This window comes from Mobula birostris, chromosome 7 (assembly GCF_030028105.1).
Source record: "Mobula birostris isolate sMobBir1 chromosome 7, sMobBir1.hap1, whole genome shotgun sequence".
In the NCBI taxonomy this organism is placed as follows: domain Eukaryota; kingdom Metazoa; phylum Chordata; class Chondrichthyes; order Myliobatiformes; family Myliobatidae; genus Mobula; species Mobula birostris.
This window is the reverse complement of record NC_092376.1, coordinates 156,294,865-156,321,066: the sequence shown is the minus strand read 5'-3', so window position 1 is coordinate 156,321,066 and position 26,202 is coordinate 156,294,865. Positions and strand designations below refer to the sequence as shown.

General features: G+C 39.0%; 1 protein-coding gene across 2 annotated transcripts in view; it reads right to left on the bottom strand.

Moving 5' to 3' along the window:
* LOC140200867 (gamma-aminobutyric acid receptor subunit gamma-2) overlaps window positions 1-24,737 on the bottom strand; it is a 73,629-nt gene extending 48,892 nt beyond the window's left edge. For both annotated transcript variants that reach the window (XM_072264502.1, XM_072264503.1), the window contains exons 1-3: window positions 24,595-24,737; window positions 22,154-22,236; window positions 19,210-19,347 (exon numbers count right to left, since the gene is read on the bottom strand). In XM_072264502.1, the coding sequence (XP_072120603.1) occupies window positions 19,210-19,347; window positions 22,154-22,236; window positions 24,595-24,722 (349 nt within the window). In that variant the 5' untranslated portion in view covers window positions 24,723-24,737. The remainder of the gene's footprint in view (window positions 1-19,209; window positions 19,348-22,153; window positions 22,237-24,594) is intronic.
* Window positions 24,738-26,202: the final 1,465 nt, after the last annotated feature.

Sequence of the window (26,202 nt, the reverse complement as noted above, 5' to 3'; positions counted from 1 at the left end):
GACTTTGGAGTGTATGGTCTCTAGTGCACATTTCAACAAGAAAAAACTACAATAAACCTGTATAGAATCAATGAATAATGGTATCCAGTATGAATAACCAGGGGTAAGCATATTGACAGTACTGAGACACAAGACAAATCAAAGGATTTTCTTACCCAAGAGAAGCTGGAAATTGACAAGGAGCAGAAAGATTAAACGATCAATGTACACAAATCACAGAGAAGAACAGGACAGAAACAAAATGCAATTTATAAAGGCCGGTGGATGATGGCCTTTATCATGTGAGCAAAATCATAGAGGAAGAAATTTTCTTCAGACGTGAGGAAGAATATATTATCCTGATGAGAGAGATTGATAAAATATACAGGTGTTAGAGAGTTGAAAAGATTGCACTTGTATTTTATCTTGTATTCAATTAAGAATAGGAAATTGACCTAATTAAAGTGATTCAAATGATAAAAGAATCCAATACTGTAGATAAGACGTATTTCTTCTGAGCAATCCAAATCAAAAGGACACAATGTTATAGCAGAAATTGGAACCCATTTATTACTTTACTGAGATACAGTGAAAACCTTGACCCTCATGCTGTTCATACAGATCAAAACATTACACAATGCATTGAGGTAGAACAAGATAAAAACAATAACAGAATGCAGAATAACATTTAACAGTTACAGAGAAAGTGCAATGCATGTAAACTATAAGATGTAAGATCATAATGAGGTAGAGAGCGAGGATGAGAGTCAATTCTGTTCTATTAGGAATCTATTCAATAGTTTTGTATCAGCGGGATAGAAGCTTTCCTTGAGCTGTTGGTACATGCTTTCAAGCTTTTGTATCTTCGGCCTGATGGGGAGAAGAGAAAACATCTTGGGGTCTTTGATTATGCTGGCTTCTTCACTGAGACACACTGGACAAATATGATGGAGAGGAGGCTGGTTTCCTTAATGTGCTACATTGATTACAATGCACAGTTTCTTGTGGTCACGGGCAGTTGCTATACCAAGCCACAATGAATCCAGTTAGAGCACTTTTTGTGGTGCATCAACAAAAATTGCTAAGGGTTGATGGGGATCTGACAAATTTCTTTAGCCTTCTGAAGAAGCAGGCCATGGCACAGACTAGGATATGCAACTGGTGATGTTCACTCCTGGGAACTTGAAGCACTCAAATCTCTCAACTTCAACCCATTGATGTTAACAGGAACATGTGCACCACCCATTGTCCTGAAGTCAGTGATCAACGCTTTTGTTTTGTTGACTTTGGCGGAAGGTTTGTTGTCATGACACTATGTTACTTAGCTCTGTCTCTTTCCTGTACTCAGCCAGATACAGGTGTCCCCCGCTTTTCGAACGTTCGCTTTACGAAACCTTGCTGTTATGAAAGACCTACATTAGTTACCTGTTTTCGCTAATAGAAGGTGTTTTCACTGTTACAAAAAAAGCAGGGTGCGATAAAAGGCAGCGTGCACCCCGAGCAGCTGCACTCCCCCAGATTCGGAACTGCATTCTCGCCGGCATTGCTTAAACACGTGTCTGTGAGCAGCCGTTTGCAAGATGAGTTCTAAGGTATCGGAAAAGCCTGAAAGAGCTCGTAAGGGTGTTACACTTAGCGTAAAACGAGACATTTTAAAAGCATTTCGATCATGGTGAACAAAGTAAGGAAAAGTGAGTTTGGCTTGTGGAAGTTGATGAAGATGATGTTGAAGAGGTTTTGGCATCACATGACCAAGAACTGATAGATGAAGAGCTGATGCAATTGGAAGAGGAAAGGATAACAATCAAAACCAAATGCAGTAGTGAAAGTGAAGTCATCCAGGAACTGAACGTGAAGCAACTGCGTGAGATTTTTGCTGCAATGATAAAGTACAACTTTAATTTTGAAAGGGCACGTTGGTTTAGGGCATATTTTCAAGATGGTTTGAGTGCTTACAAAGAACTGTATGATAGAAAAATGCACAAGGCTAGTAGTCAAGCATACTGTCATTTTTCAAGCCTTCCACATCAGCCACAGCAGACGGTGAACCTCGACCTTCGCCATCAAGGCAGGCAGACATAGAAGAAGATGACCTGCCTGCCCTGATTGATGATGAGATGACACCCCCGTATCCCACCACCCCAGTGGTCCCAATCTCCCAGGTGTTCTGCTCAGCTACAATCTATTTAAATGGTGAAAAAGGATTGAGAAACTAAACAACCACTCCTACTTCTTTTAATACAGCAGCTAAACTTTTGCAATATTTCATTTTGTGTGGTTTTAATGGAAGGATGTAAGGTTTTCCATTCTTTTAAGTGCAAATATTTATCAGACCTGTGCTGTTTGAACTGCCATTCAATCCATAACATTTTGATTTCAATTTGTGAATATCACGAAAGAATTCTTGACAAGCAGTTAAACAAAAACAACTTTTGAATTGCCAGTCCTATTTCTGTAAGATCTACTTGTATCATTATAAAGTTGACAGTAATAATAGTAGATCCACTGTACACCCACTTTATGTTACAAGTAAATGTGATGACACCAACTATTTAATGAAGCTTCTCAGAATAGTCACTTATTTTGATGCATCCTCTGCTTTTGGAGGCACTTTTGCTGTGCTAGCATCTCATTACAGAACCGAAGTATTTGGTTTTTGGTTACAGCGCTATAATGAGCACTGCAATTATAATATTGCTGATCAAACAATTATTTGAAATGCATAACGTTACCCCAAAGGAAACAAAGAATTTTGAAGACAGGAGTAAAGTGTCAATAGAATGGTAACTCATTTATTCTTACCTGGAGATTTTTTATTTTATATCTATTTATTGAGACACAACACGGAATAACGGCCCTTCAAGCCACGCCATCCAGCAATCCCCCAATTTAATCCTAACCTAATCATGGGACAATTTACAATGATCAAATGTATGGCTTTGGACTGTGGGAGAAAACCCATGCCATCACAGGGAGAGCATAAATGTATCGGAGGGAAATGAACCCAGGTCACTGGTACTGTAAAGCATTGTGTGAATGCACTGTAAAAATAGATGCATCAATTGCAATTGTACATGTATTCAGAACTCAGTTTCCTGTGAAACAATGCTCAAAAATAATATAACTAGCATAATGAATCTTTGTAATGAGAATGCAGTACTACTGAACTCAAGAAACCTGTATTACACAGGTGGGCATATAAACTTTTTGCAAACAGACTGCATAGTGTGTAGGGTGCAAAATTGCAAACTTCAGTACTTGAGGGTTTGTGAGAGGTCTTGATGAATGGTCTTGGCTTGAAACATGGAGTGCTTATTCGCCTACATAGATGCAGCTTGACCTGTGGCATTCCTCCAGTACTTCGTATGCGTTGCTCTGGATTTCCAGAATACGCACAAAAGATTTCTTGTGCAATGGAGAATACTTGAACAATTTCCTCCACTTGCAAGTCTACATCAGGGATATACAAGGTTAAAAAGGGAATGGTGTGACCACCAATATACAGAGTAAATGAAATGGAAAAAGTGACAAAGAACATTTTGTCCAGAAATGGTAAGTGTAATGTGACAGCTCCCCATCTGTGAAAGCATTTGAAGTTCCCACATACAGGTCTCATCAGTTACATCAGGACCCATAAAACCAAAGAGGAAGTGAATTGGCTTTGAACAACTGGCTTACAAGGAGAAGATTAGCACCAGTACTGGGATTGGAAGAAATTGTTCCATTAAGGGAGCTCCACCAAGCTTGTCCAATATCTTTGCAGAAAGGATAAATAGGGCAGTCACAAAAATGTGGATTAAAGTTCAGGGTAAAAAGACAGAAAAATATAATTTAAAAATGAAAGTAAGTATAATTCATAAATTCTATTTCAGGTTCTAAGGGGAAATAAAGTAGAATATGGAAGTTAATGGAATCAGAAGGATAAAAGCAACAAATCCACACATAGGTCATGAGAGCTACAGGATAGAAATGTGTGAGACCAAATGACTACTCTTTATTAAATGTACAAAGCTAAACGAACAAATTAAACTAAGTCAGCTTGCAGGATATGGTAAATTATAGCAGACTATCCAGCAAATAATGAGGTCTATGGGGAAAATGGGGAAAACCTCAAATGAGGAAATGTGAGAAACAGTCTTAGGTATTAATGATGAGAAAGGGCATAATGGGGATTAAGGAAACAGTGTAAACTTCATACATAGACCTCAGAAACAGAAAGGGATTTAAGGCAGCCATCATTGTGTACAGACATCCAGATAACAAATTGAAAGTGACAATATGCAAAATGCAAAGGATAATGAAGGAAGTGGAAAATGCAGAGTGGTTATATTAAGAGATTTTAGCTTCTGTATAAATTGGGGCAAGCAGACAGATTTCTACCAAAACAGGAATCGATTTCTTGAGTGTATCTGGAGCAATGTATTCTAGACCCAACCAGCTGGCAGTCTTCATTAAAATAGAAATGAACAATATATCAAATAAATTTAACAGCTTAATAGGATGTGAACACTTATTTAATAACAGTCATGATATGATTGAGTTCTATGCAATTTTTCTGAAGAAATATGAATCAATTGCAGAGATGTTAGATTTACATAATACCTGCCTCAATACAATTACATTCATTGACTAATTGAATAAATCAGTTACAAGTAAAAAAAAGTAAGATTCTTTTAATAAATAATGTAATAAAGCACCAATTTTTACCTTAAAGTCCAAGAGCTTGTTTGCCAAAGAAGCAAGAGGCAATATAAAATTGAAAGAATCATAACAAAATGAAAAAAAAAGTACAACCACATACAGTATCTTGGTAACTGAGAGAGTACAATGAAAGATCAAAGATAAGGAATTATTAAAAGCTCCAGAAGGGAATTTGGAAAGAAAATTCTACTTAAAATATACATAACAATATTACAGTGAAAAGACAGGAGGAGAGGATCAATGTGGGCAGTTTCAAATTGATAATATACAACTTAAGTGAAAAAAGGAAATGGTAGATATATTAAACAACTATTATTTTGTGATGAAAGAATAGAATGTTGGACATTCCTAAACAAGCAAATGAAATGAACTAACCAGTAATGTGTGTTATAATCCAAAATATGGAGCCATATATTAAGACAATCCCCAAAAAGTTTAATACAGAATTTAAAAGGCATCTCTGAACTACAGGATGGAAAAAAAACTAAATTTTCATGGAGATCTGTTGCAAAAGCAATACCTTTTGAGTATACTTTGAAAGGAGAACACAGCTACAGCTGTGAAGACCCCTGCTGCACCTGAAGACCCTGTGGTCTCCACCTCAGAGACCAATACTAGGCTGTCTTTAAAGAGAGTGAACCCTCGCAAGGTGGAAGGTTCTGATAGAGTACCTGGTAGGGTCCCAATGGAGTACCTAGTAAGGCTCTGAAAACCTGTGCCAACCAACTGGCGGGAGTATTCAAGGACATTTTCAACCTCGCATTGCTATGGGCAGAAGTTCCCACTTGTTTCAAAAAGGCAACAATTATACCAGCGCCAAAGAAGAATAATGTGAGTTGCCTTAATGACTATTGCCCAGTAACACTCACATCTATAGTGATGAAATGTTTTGAGAGGTTGGTCATGACTAGACTGAATTCCTGCCTTAGCAAGGACTTGGACTCATTGCAATTTGACTTGTCGCCACAATAGGTCAATGGCAAATGCAATCTCAACGGCTCTTCACATGGCTTTCAACCACCTGGACAACACAAGCACCTATGTCAGGATGCTGTTCATTGACTATAGCTCAGCATTTAATACCATCATTCCCACAATCCTGATTGAGAAGTTGCAGAACTTGGGCCTCTGTACCTCCCTCTGCTACTGGATCCTTGACTTCCTAACTGGAAGACCACAATCTGTGCGGATTGGTGATAACATCTCCTCCTCACTGACGATCAACACTGGTGCACCTCAGAGCTGTGTGCTTAGCCCACTGCTCTACTCTCCAAATACCCATGACTTTGTGGCTAGGCATAGCTCAAATACCATCTATAAATTTGCTGATGATACAACCATTGTTGGTAGAATCTCAGATGGAGATAAGAGGGAGTACAGGAGCGAGGTACGCCAACTAGTGGAGTGGTATTGCAGCAACAACCTGGCACACAACGTCAGTAAGATGAAAGAGCTGATTGTGGACTTCTGGAAGGGTAAGGCGAAGGAACACATGCCAATCCTCATGGAGGGATCAAAAGTGAAGAGAGTGAGCAGTTTCAGGTTCCTGGGTGTCAAGATCAATGAGGATCTAACTGGCCCCAACATATCAATGCAGTTATAAAGAAGGCAAGACAGTGACTATACTTCATTAGGAGTTTGAAGAGATTTGGTATGTCAACAAATACACTCAAAAACTTCTATATATGTACTACGAAGAGCATTCTGACAGGCTGCATCACTGTCTGGTATTGGGGGAGGGGCTACTGCAAAGGACCAAAAGAAGCTGCAGAGGATTGTAAATCTAGTTGGCTCCATCTTGGGAACTAGCCTACAAAGTACCCAGGACATCTTCAAAGAGCAGTGTCTCAGAAAGGCAGCATCTATTAGTAAGGACCTCCAGCACCCAGGGCAAGCCCTTTTCTCACTGATATCATCAGGTAGAGGCTACAGAAGCCTGAAGGCACACACTCAGCGATTCAGGAACAGCTTTTTCCCCTCTGCCATCCTATTCCAAAATAGACATTGAAACCTTGGACACTACCTCAGCATTTTAGTATATATTATTGCTGGTTTTTGCACAATTTTTAATCTATTCAATATACGTAATTGATTTACTTATTTATTATTATTATTTTATTTTGTTTTTTTTTCTTCTATATTATGTATTGTATTGAACTGCTGCTGCTAAATTAACAAATTTCATGACACCATGCCGGTGGTAATAAACCTGATTCTGATTCCAATGCATTTTAACTATGGGGGAAACAAGAAGAGAATGATTATGTTGATGCGTAAGATTAAGTCACATGGCAGAGAGGCACACGTGGAACAGAAGCACCAGCATATGGGCAAAACGGCTTCTGACAGTGCTGTAGGCTTGATGTCGGAGTAGCCAAATGCAAAACAGTGATTCAGCTTCATCTTGTATGTGAACTGAATTCCCTTACACCTCACACTCATAACACGCCAATCACAATCCACAGACAAGAATTCCAATAAATGTAATTAAGAAGCAGCTTTTTCATTTGATTTTAAACTTAGTCACTTCACTAAATCTATTTGAACATTTAAACAAAAATAAATATAATAACAAAATGATTCAACTTTTAAGAAACTTGCAATCAAGTCTCCATAGAGAAATGATACTTTTCATTCAAAATAAAATTATTCACAAACCTAAAAACTGTTTCTCTTTTCACAGATTTTTCTGTTTTAATGCCGGATTTCCAGCATTCATAGCTTTTATTTCTATTTTTTTTTTGCTCATTCAAATTTTCTCTAAGTATCTTGTGTATCTGCTTAATCTGTGTCCACAATCAATCTGGAGACAAAAGAAAAACTGGCTTTGATGGTGCTGAGTAAGGTCTGTTGCTCTTATTTGCCACCTGCATTTCCTATTTGTGTTTAGCTTCTGCCACTTTGAAAGACAAGTCTCACAGGCCAAGCTAGCCTAAATGCAAAATATGAGGCATAGTAGATCTTCAATGTAATTAGGTGACATGAGTAAGCTAAAGCAAGCTCTGTTGTTGGAATCCCACTGGAAACCTTTTCTTGAAAGGCAAAAATTTTCAATCCCAGTTTTGCTGAATGTGAAAACTGTTCTCAATGTTTTTGAACTTGGCTGGCATTTCAAAATGTTAAAAAAATTAAAACAGGTAAAATTGATTTTAAAGAAATATACAAGTTAAAAATATGGAATCAACTCAGAACTCTTATTTTTCATAATTAGTAAAATGACATAGCTAAAATGTTTTCTTTTACCTACTCCCCCCATAGCCCTACAATTCTCATGTCTGGGAAATTCATCAAGTACACTTCTACCAAACAACACAGTACTTCTATATTCATGTTAAAAACTGCTAGTAGTTCTATACAGAACTAATGGAAAAACCCACCAACTTTCAGATAATTAACATTAAAATAAAAAGACCTTTATTATCCAAAATGTTCTTCTTCGGAAGAAGCAGAATTGAAATATGAATATTCCTTTAAATGCATATTTTGTGTTAGCTTCTGTGTTACTATCCAAGATTGATGCCAAGAATAGAACATGGCAATTCCAAATTATGAACATCTTCACAAGACTTAAATGGTACAGGATAGGACAGCTATTGTGGTTTACATATGTAGTCAATCTTCTCAGCTTAATTTGTTTCAGATTTTAGCTAATATGTTGCTATATCTTCCAGGGAGTCTTTTACAAGAAGTATACCATAACATAAACACACAGAATTCTGCAGATGCTGGAATTCCAGAGTAACACACACAAAACACTGGAGGAGCTCAGCAGGTCAGGCAGCATCTATGGAAATTAATAAACAGTCAATGTTTCGGGCTGAGACCTTCATATCCTGTCTAGGAAGCCTCCAATAAATTTCCCTAGATGCTGCCTGACCTGCTGAGTTCCTCCAGCATGGTGTGTGCGCTGCACCATAGCTTCTTTACTTTATTGAAACCTGATTTACTGGACCTGATCTTATGGTAAGTAGGGAAGGAAATTTAACAGTGATCTTCCAAGAGGGACCAAAAAGGAAAAAAGGTGGCTGCAATAATAATAATGAGTTTAATCAACATTACATTAGAAAGCTAAAGAAAATGGGTAAATGTATTTGCCTGCTTACTTTTAAATTCTTAGTATTGAGAAAGTGTCAACTCTGATTGACTCAGGACAGATTATATAATTAAGTGGCACAGAGTAGAAGAATACAATATTTTATAACTTTTACTGACAGTATAAAATGTATCTACTGATCCTGCTCAAATAATAGAATTCATGATTTTGCTTCACATAATTTTTATTCATATAATTCAAAGTATAATGTAGCAATAACGCAGCTCATAGTTTCCTAGTCTTTTACTAGAATTAAGATGAACTGATATGCTCTACTTAGTGATTAAACATTCAACCAACATGTTGGAAAAAGACTTGCATTGTTTTATCTTGACTTGACCACTAAGACGGCGCCGATGAACCATGGCGACATTCTGCAGCCTATGTACAATACTTCTAGGTATAACTCTTTTGTATTATCCTCACTGCAATCTGCAGCATATAATTGTTCTTTAAGCAACATACATTTTTAATCGACTTAATGAACTACAGATTTCACGATCTTCTGAAGGTCTCGGCGAACAAAGTACGTACGCCACCTTTAAGCGGACAAAGGCCCATCACCATGGCCTGGAGCAAGGAAGGAAGGGGTGGGGAACTCATAGTCATAGTCATACTTTATTGATCCCGGGGGAAATTGGTTTTCATCACAGTTGCACCATAAATAATAAATAGTAATAAAACCATAAATAGTTAAATAGTAATGTGTAAATTATGCCAGGAAATAAGTCCAGGACCAGCCTATTGGCTCAGGGTGTCTGACCCTCCAAGGGAAGAGTTGTAAAGTTTGATGGCCACAGGCAGGAATGACTTCCTATGACGCTCTGTGTTGCATTTTGGTGGAATGAGTCGCTGGCTGAATGTACTCCTGTACCCACCCAGTATATTATGTAGTGGATGGGAGACATTGTCCAAGATGGCATGCAACTTGGACAGCAGCCTCTTTTCAGACACCACCGTCAGAGAGTCCAGTTCCATCCCCACAACATCACTGGCCTTACAAATGAGTTTGTTGATTCTGTTGGTGTCTGCTACCCTCAGCCTGCTGCCCCAGCACACAACAGCAAATATGATAGCACTGGCCACCACAGACTCCAAGCCAAGCTGAAACACAAAGGGATCAGTCACCGGGGAACAAAATTGAGGACCTGAGGGCAAGATTGCTGTATCAGAGAGAAATGAGGGATTGTTGTGTTCTATGTCTGTGTGAGACATGACTTTCTTCCAGCAAGCTAGATACAGCAATCAAACCGGAAGGTTTCTCGATTTACCGAATGGACTGAACTGCTGACTCAGAAAAGGCAAAGTTTGAAGGTATGTGTTTCAAGATAAACTCTCTGTGGTGCTCCGATGTGGCCGTTTTGTTGAAGTTGTGTTTCCCACCTTGAGTACCTAATGGTCAAATGCGATCTGTTCTATTTACTTGGGGAATTCTCCTCCTTAATCTTGACTGCAGTTTATGCATAAACAAGTGCTTGAGATATTGCATGATGCTATCTCCAAACAAGAAACAGTCCATCCTGAAGCATTTCAAATCGCAGTCAGGGACTTCAATCAGGCTTATTTGAAGAAAACATTGCAATTACCATCAGCATATAACCTATAGCACCAGAGGTCCTAACACACTATACCACTGTTATACTAAGATAAGGAATGCCCACCATTCCAGGCACAGATCACATTTCAGTAAATTGGATCACTTGGCTGTCCTTCTACCTGCATAGTGTCAAAGGTTAAAGGGCAAGGCTCCAGAGACAAGGACTACAAAGCGATGGTCATGGGTGGCAGAGGAGCGGCTACAGGATTACTTCAAGCCAGTAGACTGGGTAGTGTTCAAGGACTCATCTGTGGATCTGAATGAATACACCACGGTTGTCACAGACTTTATTAATACAGTTGTAGACAAGTGTGTCCCCACAAAATCATTTAGAGTCTTCTCCAATCAGAAGCCTGGATGGCCCATAAGAACGGCAATCTGCTGAGGGCCAAATCAGAGACATTCAAGCCTGGTGATGAAGAAATTTAGAATAGATACAGGTACAATCTCCAGAAAGTCTTGTCATAGGTGAAATGGCAATTGTGGCCTAAACTTAAAGCAATGAAGTATGCTTGACTGTTGTGGCAGGGCTAGAAGACTATCACCTCTTAAAAAGTTAAATCAAACATCATAGGTGACAACAAAGCTTCACTCCCAATGCCTTCTATGCTTGCTCTGATGATCAAAACATGGAGAAACCATCATGGACTCCCACAGCCCCCAGTGATCCTGAAACTCCAGTCACTGAGGCCAATGTGCGAGCAGCCTTCATGCAGCCAGCCCAGTTGGGGTACTTGGCCAAGTATTAGAAACCTGTGATGATCAACTGCCTGGACTGTTCACTGACATCTTTAACCTCTCGCTTTGGCAGTCTAAGATGCCCACTTGCTTCCAAAAGGCTTCGATTATACCGATGCCTAAGAAAAATGTGGTAACCTGCCTCAATGATTATCATCAAGTAGCACTTACATCCACTGATGAAGTGTTTTCAGAGGTTGGTGATGAAACATATAAGCTTCTCCCTGAGAAGCAACTTGGATCCGCTCCAATTTGTCTACCAGCATTACAGGTCCGGAGTAGATGCTATCTCGTTGGCTCTTCACTCAACCCTCCAGCATCTTGATAGCAAAGATGTATACATTATGATGCTCTTTATTGACTACACCTCAGCATTCAGTACCATCAGCCCCTCAAAACTAATCAATAAGCTTCAAGACCTTGGCCTCAATATCTCTTTGTGCAACTGAATCCTCAATTTCCTCACTTCCAAACCCCAGTCAGATCGGATTGGCAACAACCTCTCCTCCATGATCTCCATCAGCACAAATGCACCACAAGGCTGTGTGCTCAGCCCCCAGCTCTGCTCGCTTTACACTTATGACTGTGTGGCTAAGCACAGCTCCAATGCTATATTCAAGTTTGCAGACGACACCATTGTCTTTAGGTGTCAATCAAAGGTAGCGATGAATCAGCATATGGGAGGGAGGTCAAAAATCTGCTGAGTTGCGCCATAACAACAGCCTCTTACTGAATGTCAGGAACACGAAGGAAATGATCATTGACTTCAGGAGGAGGAAACCAGAGGCCCATAAGCCAGTCCTCATCAGAGGATGAAAGATGGAGAGGGTCAGCAACTTTAAATTCCTCTGTGTTATTATTTTGGAGGACCCGTTCTGGGCCCAGCACATAAGTGTAATTACGAAGAACTGATTGCATCACGGGATGTAAACTGTTCTTAGCGCAAGTCAATATTCCATTACGCACTACATTCCCCACCATTGAGCGTATCTGCACCAAACGTTATCGCAGGAAAACAGCATCCATCATCTGGGACCTGTACCACCCAGAATATGCTCTCTTCTCATTGCCGCCATCAGAAAGAAGATAAAGGAACCTCAGGACTCATACCACCCAGTACGTTACTCCTTAACCTTCAGTCTCTTGAACAAAGGGGATAATTTCACTCAACCTCATTTGCCCTATCATTGAAATGTTCCCACAACCTATGGACTCACTTTCAAGGAATCTTCATCTCATGTCTTCGATATTTATTGCTCATTTATTAATATTATTGATTTCTGTTTGTATTTGTACACTTTTTCATCTTTTGCACGCTGGTTGAATTCCCAAGTTAGTGTGGTTTTTCATTGATTCTATTATGGTTATTACTCTATTGTGGATTTATTAAGTATGTCCACAAGAAAATGGATCTCAGTGTTTTATATGGTGACATTTATGTACTTTAATAATAAATTTACCTTGAACTTTAACAGTTTTCAAGACTAAGATGAAATCCATTCTAAATACTAAGGGAAAGTCACTGGAATACTAATAAGTAATTGCAGGAATGATGTGTCACAGAGGTCCATTAAAAGATTGCTGGTAGCCAGAAGGCATGAACTGGCACCATACCAGAGGATGCAACATGATGATAGCTGATGAAAACTTCACAAAGTACCCAATGTAAATGTCAATTAGGAGAATAGCAATGGTCTTGCAGCCATCCCAAGAGGATATGAAACTTAAGGAAACTTATAATCTTTACAAGCATGAATAATATATAGCAACATTAATAAATGGATGGCAGTGATGAAAAGAAAAGATCACTCAACATTAAATGAACTGGCTTCTGGCAACTGATGTGTCAGATAATAATGGCATATTACCAATTTTCCAGAAGGAAAGACATTCTGGAGATGAGTTATACAGCTCTCGTTACATGCACGTGCAGTTCAACTCCTTGAGTGATTATACAGAAAGTTTGAAGTTAATAACTCATCTCCTTCTACTTCAGGCCATGAACTTATCAATTACCCCTGCTGTGGACCACTTTCTGGAGGTCTAAGATGCCGATTTCTACAAAGAAGGGATCTGTATGCTCCATGACCACTGGACTAATTGTGTAAATGTAGGAGCAGACTATGCTGAAAAATAAATGTGCTAGATTGTCTAAAATTGACTCTCCCCGATGAGGGGTTCCTTATGGTTCTCTGTTATCCTCCTCTTGAAGTCAATAATCATTTTCTTAGTCTTGCTGACATTGAATGAAAGGTTGTAGTTGTGGCACCACTTTGCCAGATTAATCACCACCGTTGATTCACCACCACAATGTCTTCGGCAAACTTAAATCAAACTTTTCAATTCCACAGATCAAGAAGTCCATCAAAACAAAAAATCAAAATACATTCTTTGTCTCTGAGGCCAACACCAAAATATCTCACATATGCGAACATAACAACATAAGCAAAGTTACAGGAATAGATGATACAATCTCTTAAACCTGCTCTGCTATTCAACAAGATCTTGACTTATCCTTCATTTTGGATAAACAATTCCCACAGTTTCTTCTGATTTGTGCGGTCTCCACTGTAATAATGGCAGCCATAACCTAACTCCCCTTTTGCCATCAGTCTCACACCTTAGTTCGCTTCTGTGACCAACTATGAAAACATACATTGGATTATAATGCAAAAATCAAAACTATCAAAAAAATTCTGAACCTAATTTAGAAACTCATCATTTGAATTGCATCCAGACATAAAACTCTTTCAGTGATTGTCTTCGTGGCACCTTTACTTCCTAATGAGATGTTGTGCAGGCAGGATCCATTAGGTTCAGCTTAGGCTGCAGAAGGCGACTACAAATGTCTCTAAAGCAGGTGCTTCCAACCTTTTTTTATGCTATGGACTAATTCCATTAAGCAAGAGGTCTGTGTAGCCCAGGTTGGGAACCCTTGATCTAAAGGATGATCTTGAATAGCTCTAGTATTAGAATGACTGGCTCTTTGGTGGTAATCTAGCAAGACCGTTTACAGGCAAAAGTTCAAGCACCACAGATGTGGCAGGCACTGTATTTCAAAATCTGTTAACCCAGCCAATGACAGACAATCTATTTCCCCAGAGAGTTATCTTCCAAAATGATACAACTCAACTTTATCTCGACTGAAAGCAATTTGCTCGTCTTCAGTCGTTTTCTTCAATGCTGTACTGATTCTTCACTGCTGTACTTTTCTTCAATGCTGTACTGATTCTTCACTGCTTCGTAAATGAAATTCATTTCCTGGTCAACTTTATTTACCTGCTGGAACTAAAATGTATTTCCTGTGTGAAAGATACAGACTACCTGTTAGGAATGCAAGCTATTATATTTTTACTGATGCCTGCACTAATGAGATTGGACCTTATCCCAAAGTGTGGGGCCAGGCAAAGCAAAGAAGTTAATGGAAAGTAAGATTCCTTCAATGAGCAGTCGGCATGAGGATGGCATGCTCCCTGCATTGTAATCAGTGGCACCAGGTTAATCACACGCTGTGGTTTCTCTGCACATTTTCAAGGTTAGCTCATGGACTATCAACAGTATCTCAGTTTTAGTTTTAAGTCTCATTAAATGAATTTAGGAACAATATAAATAGTCTTTTAAAATTATAGAAAAGAAACATTTTTCAGTGTTTCCAATTTAGTTACATCAAAATAACACCAGAGACCCTTGAAAGATTCAAAATAAATATCACGACATGTTATCATCCCACCATTCATGGTTCCCAACAGTTCTTCCAGGTGAGGTGACAACTCAGCTGCGAGTCTGTCGGGGTCACCTATTCTATCTGGTGTTCTTGGTGTAGCTGTCTCGGTGAGACTTGATGTAGATTGGGGGACCACTTTGTTGAGCTTTGTTCTATCCACGACCAAAGGCAAGATTTCCCAGTGGCCATCCATTTCAATTTGACATCCCATTCCAATTCAAACATGTTGGCTGGAGGAGTAACACCTCATACTCTGTCAGGATAGCCTCTAACCTGACAGCATGCACATCGATTTTCCTGACCCAGTGATTTTTCTGACCCCTCTCCCTTTTTCCATTCCCCATTCTTGTTCCCCTCTCACCCCTTCTTTTCTCCTCAACTGCCCATCACCTCCCTCTGGTACTCCTCCTCCTTTCCTTTCTTCCATAGTCCACTGTGTTCTCTGATCAAATTCCATGTTTTTTAGCCCTTTACCTCTTCCACCTATCACCTCCCAGATTCTTTTTTATCCACACTCCCCCACCCACCCACCTTTCCCCTCACCTGGTCTCACCTATCACCTGCCAGCTTGTGCTCCTTCCCCAGCTCCAACTCCTTATTCTGGCTTCTGCCCCTTCCTTTCCAGTCCTGATGAAGAATCTCAGCTCAAAACATTAACTGTTTATTCCCTTCCATAAATGCTGCCTGACTTGTTGAGTTCCTCCAGACCTTTGCTTGTGTTGTTCAAGGTTTTCAGCATCTGTAGAGTCTCCTGTGTTTATGTTATGACATCTACTGCTTATAAATTATGGTTGTGCACAGTGCAGGAATACCGATCTACTGTATATTCATCATCAGAGAGAAACTCCAAAATAGACACGGTGATTAAAAATAAATTTTCAAGTTCAAATCAGGCATCTACAGTCTTAAAGTAAAACAATTAAAACTATAACAATAGTCAGCGAGACACTAGATTACAATAGCCTATATGTGGATTGTGGTTAAACTGGTATCTGCTGCAGTGCAGAGTGCAGGCTGATTGCCTTGGTGCCAGTTACTACATTCAGCAATGAACTTTGTGTAAGGGGAAAACTATGAGAGACAGGCATTCTATGGAGCTTGATATTTCTATGAGTTGTCAAGATAATTTCAAATACGCCTTTCAATCCACAATGTGAAATGTCTCGGAGCACAGGAAAACTAAAGAGTGAGACCAACGATTAGTTGACATTTGTCTATATCTTTGGCATGCAGTTATTCATAAATCTGATATGACAAAGTCAAAGCTAATAAGATCAATAGGTGAGGAAAGTTAAGAAAGGATTGGGAACTGGGAGTGTATCAAAGCTGAGGGAGTTGGTCACAGGCAGCGAGTGCAGAAATAGGTTCAATTCTTCACCTCAGCAGCTACTGAGAAAGGCCGAACCTACATGATAGGAAAGTTGCGTCGAACAAAGCAGTGGATCATGAATCTTCTTCCCAACTCCCCCACCCCCCCCATCAGGCAAAAGATACAAAGGCTTTAAAATATTTACCACACAGCTCAAAGACAGCTCCTATCCCGCTGTTATAAGGCTATTGAATGGACCTCTTGTACAATAAAATAGACTCTTGATGACACAGGCTACCTCAGCATGGCATTGCATCTTATTGCCTGCCCGTACTGCATTTTCTCTGTAACTGTAACACTTCATTCTGAATTGAGTTGTTGTTCTTCTTCATACTACCTCAGTGTACTCATGTGATGAAATGATCTGTATGGATGGCATGCAGAAACAAAAATTTCCCCTATAACTCAGTACATGTGAGAGTAATAAACTCATTTACCAATCTGAAAATGTTATTTATTTATTTGTTTGTTAATTGAGCACGGAGTGGTTCTTCGCCCCTTTGAGCAGCACTGCCCACCAACCTCTAGGACATTCACAGGACAATTTAAAATGACCAATTAACCTACCAATCGGTACCACTTTGGACTGTGCGGGAAAGCTGGAGCACCTGGAGGAAACCCACGCGGTCACGGGGAGAATGTGCAAACTCGTTACATACAGCGGCGGGAATTGAACCCAGGTCGCTGGTACTGTAAAACGTTGTGCTAACCACTACACTATCTTGCCACCCTTGCAAAGCTTTTCCAGAGGTTCCCAGACAGCAGACTATAGCCAGTGATCTGTTCGATCATATTCCATGCGGCTGCCTGCTATTCATTCTAAGATTCAAAGTACATTTATTATCTGAGTATGTGTGCGGTATAAAACCCTGAGATTTGTCTTCCCACAGGCAGCCACGGGAAAAGAAAACTATGGAACCCATTCAAAGGAAAACATCAAATCCCCAGCACACAAAAGAGCAAGTCTTGTAAATGGCAAAAAAAAAAACAAGTGAAAAACACAGAATATAAATCACCAACAGAGAAAGTCATTGAAAGACTCCAGGCATATTCAGCTTATTTCAGTTCAGTTCGATCTAGTGCTTTGTTGTTCATTAATAGCAGGCCACAGAATCTATCTGTCCTGATAAAATTACACAAAATAGCAACAAAAAAAGGATTGACCAGAAACCAGAGACACAACATAACGTGAACTACAGGCTCCAATCCATAAACCACGTCAATTAAACCTTGCCCAAGACCTAAGGCTCCGGCACCGTCCTCTGGTAGCAACGAGGGAGAGGGAGAGAGAGACCGTTCGTATGCAGGCACGTTCCTCCAGGAGCATTGGGCAAGAGAAAAGGAGAGACCATCACACATAGGCACCTTTCACCGGGAGCAGCGAACAAGAGGGAGAGACGCCATATAGACTGCGCTGAACACATGTTCGCCTTCCACTCTCGTTCTTGATGATTTTCAATCATTCTTGATGCTTTAATTAGCAAGATTGGTGAGAAATGGAATTGATATTGGGCTTCTTGTCCTCGAGGCTGCACACATCATTTGAAACCTCACCAAACCCCCTCAGAGACTGCAAAGCCCCAGATCACTCAATCGGCACAAAAACATACCACCAAGATGTTGATCACATGCTCCAACTTTAGCAGAACCACTTTTGAAAGAAAGAGAAGACGTATAAGAAGTGAAAGAAGTAGTTTTGTGAACTGCCTGAACTATGTTGCCCTTGGTTGCGTTGCTCACCAGTGTCATATTCTTCCAGAAGGACGTTACCCATTAATTCAAGACCCATGCTGTTACTCTGTAGCCAACCATTAGTTTGTTTTGTAGATCAAATGCTGACTGCACAATAGACTGTGCTAGAATGTAGGAATCATGATTGGTCCAGTGTACAGCATAATGCCCTGTGCATATTCAAAGAATAGCTGGCAGACACCCAAACTGTGATGCTTCTGAGCTGACATGTGGCTCCCACAGAGTGTCAACCAAAGGCACCATACTGTGTATGGAAACCTGCAACCCTTATAAATCACTATGCCAAGAAATAATGAATACACTTATCTCTCTTAGAATAGTTACAATCATAACCTCAATTATACTATGATGGTAAAATAACAATAAATTTAAAATATTTTAAAAATAGCACCATTTATTAACATTTTTACGAGCAAGAGTAACAGTATTGTCAATGAAAATATAATGGACATTCTACTCTGAGTTAGCAGTTGTGACTGGATGGTGGAAAATGTTTTGATGGGATCCCCTTTACATGAATGGAGTAGGCAATGTTTCTCATTGAAATTCACATGATACAATTATGCTCTAAAAACACTGGATTTATCAATACTTAGAGGTCTTCCTTAAATTCCTCCTTCTTCTCAACAGTTTGTCCTGGAAGGCGCACACTGTCCTTGCAATGAAAATGCACACAACACTGGGTAAATTGATTAATATGAACTTCATTAATCTGTTAAAGCCAAGACAAACTCATTCAGTACCTGGTACATCACTCCTGGAAGACTCTGACCATATCACCAAGGATGTCTAACCATCACCAAGCCATTGGTTGCTTGTGGAAATCAGTCAGTAGTTAACCAACAAATCATTGATAACCCCTTTGTGAGGTCTTCGTGGGAATTTTCCTGTTTCTGAACACTGCTCAGTCTTGCATAGTAATATATGGTAATTACTAGAGTGTGAACTCCAATTTGACAAAGAATGGAATCATCCTGATTTAAACAATGACACACTTCTACACATACCTCTGATCCCATTAACATTGTTACATTTGCTTGTGTCATCAATCATGATATTGGAACCAATTCAGCACCGACTGTGATCAAACAACAGGTGGCACAAAAACATCAAAAAACACACACTGGGTTTTACCTTCCAGTTACAACTGATCCATTTAAACAAATGGTTCTTTTCATGTTTCTCAAAGCAAATTATTCCTGATGGAGTGAAAAATATTTGCTAGTTCATAGTGAGTTTTAAGAAAACTGATTTACCTGAAGTAGTCTTGACAAACTCTGTGGTATTTCTTAATCCGATAAATGCAAATTGATACAGTCGCCAGGAGCGTGTGTCACCAACCTCAACAGAACTTTGTTTCCATTGGTATATTATCTCATCTTTAGGATAGCCGTCTGGAATTAGGAGTTAAGCAAGTTCACAAACACATTTCTGTTTCTCTTACTTTAAGTCTGTGGTCTTATGCTGACCGTAGGGTCTTGCTCTCAGAGAAGTACAAAAAGTGGGAAAAGCCCATCAAATCTTCTATAAAGATGAGGTGTGCCTTATCATGATCAAGATCCCATCCATACAATCTCTTGAACCCTCTAATTCCTCTGAGGGTAAAAGGTGAAATATTAAAGGGGGATCGGAGGGGGAATTGCTTCACTCAGTGGCTGATGAGTGCGTGGAACAAGCTGCCAGCGGAAGTGATAGATGCAACGTCAATTGTAGCATTTAACAGAAGTTTGGATACATAGTTGGAAGACAGAGGTAAGGCGGCTATGGTCCAGACACATGTAGAAGCAATTAGGCAGAAGACCAGTTGGCATGAACTAGATGGGCTACAGGCCTTTATCTGTGCTGTAGCACTATATGACTCTATAATTGAGAGATTGAAGCAATGTCATTATGGGTTAACAACGCCACTGTGCCCTGAACATTGATGCGTGGGCATTGAGAAACTGAGTGCCACCATCTCCTGTTTGTTGTATCACCACTGTACTTTTAACTTGGACAAGAATAGATTGGGCAGGATCGAAAGTATAAAACACTTCTGACAGTAAGAAGTCAAGATTGGGGGTGAGACAGGTCTCAGATACAATGGGTCAGCAAGGGTATGAATGGAAGTATGGCAGTAGCTCAGGCAGAAATAAGCAGACATCAACAAATAAAGGAATCCTTGCTTTCCTTTAGCTTAACACGTTATTTGGGTTTGGAGCCGTATTGTTTTTAAGTTTTACTAGGTCTATGACATAATTAAGGTTCATGAATAAAATGGTGCTCACATTCTAATGATCTCATTAAATAGTTTCCTGCATGGCCAATCACCCGAGTAATCACATTCTCAAGTTCACCGATGACATGACAGTGGTGGGGCTCATCGCCAACGACAGTCAGACTGCATACAGAGAGGAGGTGGGAGAGCTCGATCCCTGGTACCAAACAAATAACCTTTTCCTCAGTGGCATCAAGACAAAGGAGATGATTATCGACTTCTGGAGAACTTGCACCACCCAAACCCCGCTTTGCATTGGTGGCATAGCAGTGGAACCTGTGAACAGTTTCAAACTCCTGACAGTGCACATCACACACAAGCTCTCATGGTTCCAGAATACATTCAACACAATCAGGAAAGCCCACCAACACCTCTGCTTTTTAAGGAGGCTAAGAGCTTTGGACTATGCACATCTATACTCATGTCATTCTACAGACGCCCAGCAGAGAGCATCCTAACAAGCTGCATCACTGCATGGCATGTTACGGAAACTGCATTGCGGCCACAGAAATGCTCTGAAACAGGCTGTCAAATGTTCACAATGTGTCACCGGCACCAGCTTATCCACCATCATAACATACAGAAAGATGCCAGTAACATCATGAAGGATCACACTCACCCTGCTCATGGACTGTTTGTCCCACTCCTACCAGAGAGGAGGCCACGTAGCATCAGTGCCAGGACCACCAGGCTCAAGACCAGTTACTTTCCCCAAGCAGCAAGGCTGATCAACACTTCCACCCACGAACCCACCTTTCCACATCCCCAACCACTATTACTTTATCACTACCTATGATACCTTTATCACCTCCTGTGATACTCCTGTGCCTAGCGTCACTTTACAGATGTATAATCAATCTATGTACATACGATATCTTATGTATTTATTGTCTTTTTTATTATTATTGTGGTTTTTGTGCTGCATCAGGTCGATTGTAACAATGATTTTGTTCTCCTTTACACTTATGTACGGCAAATGGTATTAAACAATCTTGAATTTGTATTGAATCTTTTACAATCTGATCAGGCAAATAGATTTGGAGATTCTATGGTTAGGTTTTGATCATGATATGATGGTGTGCCTGGTCTGTAGAACCAGATCTGATGGCCTTAAGACCTAGGTATTTTTGTACTCTCCTGTATACAGGACCTTACACTCAATATATGACTGCAGTCTTAGCTCGCCAATATTTGACCTTTTCAATCTCTCTCTGTACCTATGTTACCCGAGTCATAGATTAAAATCAGACCTAATATAATAATTAGGATTCTAACGTATCAATTTGTATATTAAAGTTAGGATGACTCTGCTAATTAACAATGACATTAAACTGCTAGTTGATAGCAGTTCTCACACATTGACATTACCTGAGTAGCACACACATAATGATGGAGGAACTCAGCTGGTCGGGAAGCACCAGTGAGAGAGAGTACAGTCAATGTTTGGGGCCAAGACCCCTCATCAGGACTGGAGAAAAAAAGATGACGAGTCAGATTACTCCTCATCTTTTTTTCTCCAGTTCTGATGAAAGGCCCCAGCCCTAAATGTCAACTGTACTCTTTTCCATAGATGCTGCCGGGCCTGCTGAGTTCTGCCAGCGTTTTGTGTGTCTTGAGGAGATCGGTGAAGCCTGGTGAGGAAGTGAGAAGCCGGGCGGTATTGTAATAAGTGAGAAAGGTAAAAGAGGTTTGGGGTTGATAGGCTATTTATGCCATCAGATATGTCATTATCAGATAAAATAAAAATTTTAGAAAGCCAACTAACTTAGAGAATGCTAATTACGGTAAAGGATTGCTATATATCTTTAACAACCTATTATGTGGCAGAATATTCTTTCAAATACTCTACTGTGCTTTAACAGAAAGCTTTACTGTTTGAAATAGCTGTAGATAAATGATTCACCATGTTCTATAAAAAATATGAGCCTTGATCAAATACATACAGCTCGAGAATTCCAGCGGACAGGAGTGTTCATCCATTGGGAAGTTATGCAGTTGAAGCTGGCATTCAGCATCAATTGTCAACCTAAAAAATTGAAGTTTCAATTTAGTGAAACGAATGAAACAGCAATAAGACTTTGACAGAGTAAGCATAAACATAAGAAATAGGGCAAGAGTAGTGGAAATATATTCATCTACACGTACACGGAAAAATACAGAAATATATAACGTACTTAAAAATGCAAGTAAAAAAATCACTGGATTTCTTGGGAGCATGGAAGTAATATGCCAAATGGCAGTGGTAGCAATATTAGGTAAAACACCAATTATATATTTCATGAAATCTTAAATAATTAATTTAAACATGGTAACATATAATTAATTTCTGAGATGCTATATTACAAATAGGCTATAATTCCAGACTGATATTCAGATATTGATATGTTGTGTGCGTGTGTGTGTATATACATATAAAATCATACTTTATGTTAAAAATGTTTTGGAATTTAAATAATGCAGTGCATATCAGGAACCAAGAAGGGTTTACATAGAAAATAGGTGCAGGAGTAGGCCACTCGGCCCTTCGAGCCTGCACCGCCATTCAGTATGATCATGTCTGATCATCCAACTCAGAACCCTGTACCAGCCTTCCCTCCATACCCTCTGATCCCTTTAGCCACAAGGGCCATATCTAACTCCCTCTTTAATCTGCTGTACAGCATTTTGCAGGCACCAGCATATTAAAATGAGCTCTTTAGCACTTATCTGTAACTATTTGCAAATGTTTTGTTGATGTTACTGATGCAGAAAATTTCATCTAATATTAAATTAATCTAACTGTTAATCAGAATTTTCATTGGACCTGGTTAGGCAGCGAGTGAGTGTACTTAAAAGCATCATGTTAAAGTGAGGTCTATCAGCCCATTATTTGACTACTAGACAGGTATATGGAGGAATTTAAGGTGGGGGCTTATATGGGAGGTAGGGTTTGAGGGTCAGCACAACATTGTGGGCCGAAGGGCCTGTAATGTGCTGTACTGTTCTATGTTCTATGTTCTATGTTCTATAACATAATCATTGAATGGTGTTTTGGTTAGCTAAGTAGGAGAGAATAGATTTCACTGTTCTAATAACAGTGGGTTTAGTGACATTTGCATTTAGTGAGTGATTTTTGTGGCAAGGAAAAGATACTGCATAAATCATAAATTGTTAAAAGTTGCTTGAAAATTCAATTATATTCACTATTATCTTCTCAAAAATATCAGTTCACTCTGATGCTCCCCTATACTTTTAAGAATTCGCAGTATTTGGAAGATTAAACTCAAATTAATCTCATTAAGTGTCTTTAATCACATTAGTATGCTTTTAATGATTTGATTGTTTTTATTGTGATTAAATTAATTTTTCTATCAGAATGGGAACCATTTCAACACTTGAGTACCATTGATTTCCACTTAGAGATTTTGTGCTTCCCAAATTTGAAATGAGTTATTTCGCTTTAGCTCCCTCTTAATACATTTGTACTTACCTGACTTTTCTTGTGTATTTTTTCATGTGTACATGATTTGATTAATTCTGTCCATATTTTTTCTCACTCATAGGTCTTTTTTTCTTAATCCTAAAGTAATATTAAATAAGATCCCCCATTTATCAAGACCTAAAGGTCGTTCCGTTCTTGCAGTTTTGTAAGTTTATTTTGAGCCTCAGAGAGGGGAATAATTCAAATCAATGATACCCTACTCCAGTAAAACCTAGTTATTCATTGCTTTCAATATGCAATCAGTTTAGTGTTAGAAAGGTTCGTGAATTTCCACTGATATCCTATCAGGGAGACAAAATCCCATCTTGAATATTGCATCAGTAGGATTTCCACTACACTGCAGTAACATAAGAAAAGACAGAAAGACTGAGGACAGGACACTATTATAGGTCTAATAAGCTGCTGCCTCCAAGGGGTTTGTATGCTCTCTCAGTGATCATGTGGGTTTCCTCCAGGTGCTCCAGTTTCCTCCCACATTCCAAACATGTATGGGTGAGTGCTAATGAGTAATTTTGGTGTCAGAAACATGGCAACATTTGCGGGCTGCACCCAACACATACTCAGACTATGTTAGTTGTTGACGCAAACCATAAATTTCATTATATATTTCGATGTTTTGATGTGCATGTGTCAAATAAAGATATTCTCATGAATTCTGCACCAAGGTTCTCATATTGTTGACCATGCCGCTGACTAAGTGGTGGAAAGCCTACCTGTAGATCCGTACAAGTGGCTTGTTCAGTATAATAAAAACAAATAACTTGAATACTGAATGGTATTTAACAATAAAAAGGCTAACAAGGTTATGTAATTGTTAACAAGTGCACTCAATACACTACAGTTACAGTTAAATTTTCCTTGTACTGTACATCATCAAAACAGAAACATGTTAACTTGGGCTACCTCAGTGTGTATAATATTCTTCCATCACTCCATATCCTAAGCATTCGATTTGGGGTTGTTATCCAATGGGCATCGGCCTTCTTTGAATTTCTGAAAAATGTGTCTGGTATCCATATTTTGCCAACCATATTGCTGTTTAGTCCAAGTACCTTCACTGTGCTGTTAAATTTGAGTCGTCTGTCATACCATGTTTGAGCAAAAAAGATATCAATGGTATATTCCTGTTGAATAGAACCAGGATACAATGCAATCAATATTCTTATTAACAAGCATAATTTCAATGCTATGCATGAATCTTGTTACACATTATCTTTCCCATGAATAACTCAATACTAAAGCATTGTGCTAATCTAGCTATTGAGTAATCGGGAGGATGTGCTAAATTCAACAGTAAACAAGCACACAGAATGCCTCTGTTCTACAAGATCCATGAAAAATAATAGCCCATCTATGTATGTATATACAGGGCATGTATATGGAATACTGGCTGCCTTATTAAATTCCTTTTGATTTTAACACTTGGCACTTGGCAATTCTGTCCAGATAATCAGACTTGCAGACTGTTTTTTTTTCCTCTGTGGGGAGAAGCAAGGTGAATGAGGCAGCAACTGCTGAATTTGTGGTTATAAAATAAAGTTAATCAGAATCTAACTGTCCATAATGATTCTTGACTTTCCACGGTTCCCCTCTTGGATTTTATGAAGAATATAATCATGCAAGAGGAAGTGCATTTCATTAATCTAGAGTTCCATATCTTGTCATTTCTCATTCAATACAAACAGATATTGAACACTTTAATTAAAAAAAGACCAATCAGTATTGCTAATTTTACACGCAGTTCAAAATTGATCTTGCAGCTTTTACTCGTATATTTGGTATTCTTTATTGCTTCAACATCTGTATGTTCAAATTTACTCATATTAGAGAAAAATACAAATTAAGCTTTCATCCAAACACTGTGGCAACATATTTTAATAATACCAGATAAAACAACTCTCAAGAGCAGTTCAATGTTAAATTAATGCAACTTTTGTATGAATATTAATTTGTAGTGCACATATCACATTCGACCAGTAATATCCAACCTCATAAGATATATGAGTTAAATGAGTTAAAAGCACTTATGCTCTCATGTAATACCACCTCTTAGGCTGAGATACTGGCAGAAGAAATTATTGCCCTATTGCCTGTTTTAGTGAAACAAAATGAAACAGGAAGGCTTACTACTTTGTTACAGGCAGTGGGGATTTGTCATAAAAATTGCCCTTATATCTTCATGTGATTTATGGAGAAATTCTAAGTTCATGATTTATATTCATCCAGTATAGCATTTCAGTGCTCTGGGTGAAAAGACCATGAGAATTGAGACAATTCTGTACAAGCTGTTTCCAAAAGATAGATGGCTGAACACCATTGAAGAAAACTAACTGTCCATTCATAAATGATGATGAGATATATTAAATACCCTTCAAGTTTATAGTATCCTTTATGATTTTTTTTTGCAAAATAACATAAATTCAATCTGTCTTCATAGAGTGATATAAAGCCAGAAACAGTTCAGTTACAAATTATATCAATGACGAGGACAAAATGTTATTGCTTAATTTA